Genomic DNA, 6,498 nt, shown 5'->3' with positions numbered 1-6,498 from the left:
CAGCCTTGCGGGCCGCACGAACAGTAATCTTTCATATGAAGACGCGGGCCGCAAATTATCATCCTGCGGGCCGCAGATGGCCCGCGGGTCACGAGTTTGAGACCCCTGATTTAGATGAAAGGGTGATGGACAAAGTGTATCCATCATTTTCTGTTTTTTTCTTTTTTTTCAGTCTGTCATTTTTGGTCAAATGCAGGGAAAACTGAAGGGAAATTACTGAAGTGTCATGTTAGTCAAATCAGTGAAAAATATTTTCCCTGATATGATCAACCGAAAAGCAGATCTGAACCAGCTGTAAAAGAAAGCATAAATGAAAGGATTAAGCAGAGAGTTTGACAGGGCGAGCCAGTTCAGGATTTCTATGAGTGGGCCGGTGTCTGTCGACTTGCTGAAAGAAACGACGGTGATGCAGAAAAAGGAAGGCAGCCAGCACAATAGGAAAACTCCCATTACGATAGCCAGAGTTTTTGTTGCCTTCTTCTCAGTCCTGTTGGGGTTTTCTCTACACTTGGTGTGCTTTTGGAGGCTGCTCGCCTGCTTTTGTGCAACAAGGAAAATCTTGAAATATAGACACAACATCAAAATAAGCGGCAGGTAGAATAAGAAAACAAAGGATATGAATTGTGTCAATAAAGCGAAGGATAAACAGCGTTGCACACAGTTTGCTCTGTTAAATCCCAGCTGAAAACCAACAGCAAACAAGGCTGGGAGCAACCAGCTGGTTAGGATCATAACACCAATGACGGGATTGCTGATTTTTAATCTGTACGTCAGGGGCTGACAAACAGCATAATATCTATCCACAGATATGCAGCACAGGTTCAGAATGGAGCAGGATCCTATTATCATATCCAAAGAACGTCGGATCAGGCAGAAGACACTTCGATTGTACAGACATGTGCTGACAGAGAACTTCATAGTGAGGGGGAGGACTACTGCTCCCACCAGTAGATCAGTCACAGCCAGTGAGAGGACCAGAGCGTTAGTGGGAGTGTGGAGCTGCCTGAAGTAAACCACAGAGGTTATCACCAAGAGGTTTCCACACACAGTCACTGCAGACATGCTACTCAGAAAAAGATTCAAAAGCGTACATGCTGTGGTGGTCGTTTCCGTCAGTACGAATGAAGCCAGTTTGTAGCAGGTGTTTAAAGGAAACGTCTGTGTCTTGTTTTCCTGCTCCATGTTCAGACGTTCCTCCTTCCTAACAATCTAAATTGCAAAGACGCTTTACAGCAGAAATCAAAACACTCCAACATCTGCCCAAGCATTTCACATTCATTCCAAAATAACAATTTGTTCCCTAATTTCCAGCACATCTGTTGGTGCTTGTCAGCTTTGGCTACGAGAAAGAACGCCTTTATGGTCTAAATGTGAAATCCCCGTGGCTGGTTACATATGAGATGCTCCTCCCAAGATCCGCCTAGAGACAAATGAACCAATAGGCTTGTTTGTTTGTTTTTTTGGTTCTTCCTTCTATATTTTGTGAAGGACATAGTTAAAACACATTCCAGACAAACAAACTTTAAAGTAAAACCTTGTGTTATTACTAGAACTGTCAGGCGATTAAAATTTTTAATCGGGATTAATCACATTTTGTCCATAGTTAACTCGCGATTGATCGCAAATTAACATGTGGCCTTTTAAGGAAAAAAAATGTGTGCTTCGTGGAATTTAGCAGTTCTACATTAATTATGAAAACAAGAATGGCAAAATTAATAGTTTTCATCAGAAATACTTTATTTACGTAACATTGTATTGAGATAAACTTTCTTAACAATAAAAGGCTGTAACTGTCAGGATTGGTGGTGTAGGACCCAAACGCAGGAGACAGGACATGGTGGCAGAAACTCAAAGATTTACTTAATAAACTCAAACATAACAAAACCAGGAGAACACAAACCAGTGACGTGACATAACAGAACAGATGACCTGACAATGAGAAACTGAAAACCAGACACTTATATAGGTTGAGGACAATTAACTAAATGAAGACAGCTGTGGATGATTAAACCTGAACATGGTGAGACTGACAGGGAAAACAGAACATATCAAAACCAGAACACAGAATCATGACAGTAACATACAATGCCTAACAAAAGCCCAAGTGCAAGTGAAGGGCATTTTAAATTCAAAACTTCAATCAACGTTCAGTAAAATAAAATAAAAAACCTCAAAAATAACATTTTCATAACACTTTCATGTTCATTTTTTGTCAGGACCAAATCTTTTCCTCCTCTGCTGAACTACAGTAATAAATGAAATAGAGATTTATCATTTCCAATTAACTTTTGTTTTTTAAAACATTAAAGACTGAGAAAAGAGGGATACACTGTGGATAGTTTGACAGTCTGTTGCTGCCGCCGCGTTCTCTGGCTGCAGCTCGATGCAGCGACGTGTCCAGCGGAGCTCACCAATGAATATGCCGACAGACAGACCGCTATGCTGGGGTTGCATCACGCTTAAACCTCCAGAACTTTGGGATATTTTCGCGCGGAGACGCGTGTGGGACGGGCCACACACTCAAAGCTGAGATTTATCTTTTCATCTACAAATAACTGGCGTTGTTTAAACTACATTCAAAACGTCCCCCGGTGCGCTTGCTGCCCTAGTTATTACCTTTAGTCACGTGTTGGCATAAAGGTGCTACTAAATATAATGATGTTGTCGATTATTACTTTGGTGTCTGAAGTTTAATGTTCTGCATGCCAGATTTAATCTGATGTTAATGTGAAGAAAGTTGAAATAAAGGAATAAAGAACTGAATTTAGCGGCTTGTTTGCTTGTGCGGCTTGTTTGCCCTGCATTACAGACGATAGAAAAAATAAAAATTGGCACTCAAGCTGTGAGCAGGCAGTGCGTTATTTGGTTGTTTGCATTGTTTTTAGTGGCGCATCGGCAAGTTTATTAAATGCTCTGGATTTCTCTCTCCCACTCAGCTCTCTTTCTTCCATAACAACATGCTCTATTTCCCGGGTCGTCACATGTTGATGTTTGGGACCCCTCTGTGTCACTTTTAGATGTTTAAGATGTCCCCAGCTCATTGTTTTCTGACAGGCTGGCATTTCCCATTAAATCACGGGTCTCCAACCTCCGGGCCGCGAGCCGGAACCAGTCTGGTGCTAGGACGCAGAGCGCACCAGTAACCAACCCGGTTCTGGTTTGCGTCCAGTACCGCGTCTGGTACAACGCGACAAGAACAATAATAAATTATTCATAAACTTCTCATTTTTATTGTGATTGGTCAGTTTAAATACTATATAAATTTAGTTAAAGATACAAAAAGTAAATGTTGACATTGTTAAATAAAGCAGCAAATTATTTTAAAGAAAAAGGAAAATAAAAATGATCAAGCAGAGAAAAATGAATAAGATGTGTAAGAGGTTTAAGATTCAAAGTGAGGATGAAAATGTGCAGGCCATTTTTTTTCATTTTTATTCATTCATAAGAAAAACATACAATATAAACTTGAGTTGTAAACTCAAACATGATGGAAAAAGAAAAAAAAATGTAAAGGGGCAGAAATAAGAAAAACGTAACTTCTAAACTTTTAAAGGAGAGGATGAAGAAGAGAAAAGGGGAGATGCAAGTTACATAAAAAATGCTATTGAGACACCAGGGCCATCAAGTGCAGGTGACTTTTCTATATTGCCAGATAATCCTTCAATCTAGACAAAAGAACAACATGAATGAATCTTTCCCAAGAATTGAATGTGTGGCTGTCAACAATACCACAGTGTCACAGATATTAGATTGTTGGGGGGACGGGCAGATTCCCTTCACAGCCCCGGTGGCAGGTGTAGGGGGGTACTGGCTGCTTGTCTGTTTTTATGCATTCTTTTGACAAGTATCAGATGCATTTTAATGTAATGTAATCTAATCATACTTTCTAGATTTTACAGATCTGACATAACACAATAAAGACAAGTAGAGTAAAAAAAAAGATTAAACTTCCATTTTTGTTAAACCAACCCTGCATCTTGTAACCCTTCCGCTCTCCTAGGCTTGTTTACATTAAAAGTGGGGTCATCTGGACTTTTTTTTCAATGATTGTTGATCTTTACTGGTGTCCAATGACAGACATGAAGTCTTGTCCACCATTGTCATGGAAGGGTTAAGGATGACCAATACAAAAATCCAAAATAAAAAAGCTGTGACATAGAAAGCTTTGAAGTATTCCCCCCTTATTCGCGGGGGTTAGGAACAGGAGACATCTTTGAATTCTGAGGAACGTCCGTCACCGATTGATACTCAAACAAACTTCTTATCATGCTTTATTAAACAGTTTATTAAAAAACATTGGGGTATTCCCACAGCAACTCCTGTAAAGTTTCATACAAGCATCTTGAGTTATCAGAGGTTTCACGTGACTAAAAAAAAATCTGCAAATATGTCAAACTGCAAATGTTGAAAGACAAATAGAGCAGGGGAACACTGCATTGTTTAATTGTACTTTACGAATAATGTTTGAGTTATTCAAGCTTTTGTGGGTTTTAAAGGCCTCGTGCAGTGAAAATCGTGATTTTTCTTAAACTGCAATAAAACATTAGTATTTATGTCACAAATGAGCCCCCGTATAATTATTTTATCACCCGCGGCCCCGTGCACTCTCTTCAAGCGTTCAAAGATAGCGCTGTCGCTCTGATTTTGGGCCGCCAACCGATAAGTAGGTCATAGGTCGTGTGACGTCAATACAGGAACATCCAGCTAGATCCGCTAGTGTTGTGATGACTTTCTGGGCATGGAATTACTAAACATAATAGAATTTGGACTGCCGTGGATTTGGGGATTCAAACGGGATAATGGTGAGTCGGAGTGTGGTATTTGGGAGCAGTAATGTGCCGAAGAAGGGGGTCTCCCTTCATGAATTTCCCGTTTCAATAAAGGAGAGGGGCGCTCTCCGGTCAGGGGGAGGCTTTGAGCCCTACCCGGCCCTCCGGAGGAGGAACGCTGGGGGTGTACGGGCACCTTGCGGGCGTGCGCCGGACGGCCAGGGTGAGGCCGCCATGCTGAGCGGGTTGGCGGTTCCGAGGCCCCGGGCCGGGCATGGGTGGGCGGTGTGGGTTGGCCGGACAGTCGTCCGGCACCGGCAGCCGAGACCGAGCCGAGTTTTTACTCCCTCCCAGGGCCGTGAGGGCGGCGGGGGGTGGCCTCACGGCCCCGGGGCGCCGTCTGGAAAGAATACCCGCGCGGGGGTTGGTTGCGCGCGGGCGAGGGAGGCCGAGAGGGCGGCGGGGGAGCAAACCCACCGCAACAAACCCTGTGTCGTTAAAATTTCCGTGTTTGATGAAGGGTCATCACCTTCGTCCAAAGAAATATCCGCTAAATCGTGGTCTACGTCACTTCTCAAACCGTCCTCCATTGTTGTTTACACTCTGGGATCCCTGAAGTGACGTCACGCGCAGCCCCCGCCCATCACCACCTATCTCCCAAATTTAAAGCTGTGCACGACCATAAAATGATCAATAAAATCGCGCTGGATCATTTCATTTTAAGTGAATATTTTTATCGGATTCGTTTGCCGACTTTCTAAATTAAAAAAAAATTGCTACTGCACGAGGCCTTTAAATTGTATCATTGGAGTTTGTAGTTAGAAAAATTCCCTTGAAAAATTTTTCCAGAGATGATCATTCTAAAAGCTGATCTAAACCAGCTGTAAAAGAAAGCATAAATAAATGGATTAAGCATTGAGTTACAGAGAGTAAACCAGTTTAGTGTTTCATACACCGGCACTGACACACCACCTAACACCTGCAAGGAAAAGCAGAGAAAGAAAGGCATCCAACACATGAGAAATATTCCCATAACAATAGCCAGAGTCTTAGTGGCCTTCCTTTCCATATTGCTGACTGTTCCTGCAGAGTTGGTTGAGTTCTGGATGCTGCGAGCTTGTCTCTGTGCCACAAAGAAAATCCTTAGGTAGATGTAGACCATTATGAGGACTGGGAGATAAAAGCAAAAGACAGGAGCCAAAACCTTTTCTAGTACAACATCAGAAAAACAATCATCTTTACATTGTTCTTGGTTCAACTCTGCAATCACAAATCCGATAGCAACAAAAATAGAAACCCCCCAACTCATTGTGATCATGACCACCACGACCCGAGTGCTCATCTGAACTCTGTACGTAAGAGGCTGACACACTGCATAGTATCTGTCCACAGAAATGCAACACAGGTTAAAAATGGAGGTTGTGCTGAGGACGACGTCAAAACTGTCTCTGATTTTGCAGAAGAGGCCTCTGTCGTACAAACAGGAGCTGAGAGCGAACACGATGCTGATGGGAAGCACCACAAGTCCAACCAGAAGGTCAGTAACGGCCAGTGAGAGGATGAGGTAATTTGATGGAGTGTGGAGCTGCTTGAAGTAAATGATGGCAATGATTACAAGAAGATTTCCAAAGACTGTGACAACTGAGAGTGAGCCCAGAAACATGTACAACAAAGAACATTTCGTAGAAGAGGTCCTAGTCAGCACCTCAGAAAAGTTGCTTCCTTCATA

At 42.4% G+C, this 6,498-nt stretch overlaps 2 protein-coding genes across 2 annotated transcripts; both read right to left on the bottom strand.

Annotated features, from left to right (window-relative positions):
• Positions 1-15: 15 nt before the first annotated feature.
• LOC112158158 (trace amine-associated receptor 1) lies at positions 16-1,405 on the bottom strand. The gene has a single exon (XM_024291384.2). The coding sequence runs from the start codon at positions 1,180-1,182 to the stop codon at positions 214-216; it is 969 nt and encodes a 322-aa protein (XP_024147152.1). The 5' UTR covers positions 1,183-1,405; the 3' UTR covers positions 16-213.
• Positions 1,406-5,475: 4,070 nt separating this feature from the next.
• On the bottom strand, positions 5,476-6,489 carry LOC112157821 (trace amine-associated receptor 1). Its single transcript, XM_024290841.2, has one exon. It carries the CDS (start codon positions 6,430-6,432, stop codon positions 5,572-5,574), a length of 861 nt encoding a protein of 286 aa, XP_024146609.2. The 5' UTR covers positions 6,433-6,489; the 3' UTR covers positions 5,476-5,571.
• Positions 6,490-6,498: the final 9 nt, after the last annotated feature.

Source organism: Oryzias melastigma, linkage group LG24, assembly GCF_002922805.2.
Source record: "Oryzias melastigma strain HK-1 linkage group LG24, ASM292280v2, whole genome shotgun sequence".
Lineage (NCBI taxonomy): Eukaryota > Metazoa > Chordata > Actinopteri > Beloniformes > Adrianichthyidae > Oryzias > Oryzias melastigma.
The sequence above is the reverse complement of the archived record's forward strand: the minus strand, read 5'-3'. Positions and strand labels throughout refer to the sequence as shown.

Coding starts and splice junctions, on each gene's coding strand:
- LOC112158158 (XM_024291384.2), bottom strand. CDS start 1,182: ATGGAGCAGGAAAACAAGACACAGACGTTTCCTTTAAACACCTGCTAC.
- LOC112157821 (XM_024290841.2), bottom strand. CDS start 6,432: ATGTTTCTGGGCTCACTCTCAGTTGTCACAGTCTTTGGAAATCTTCTT.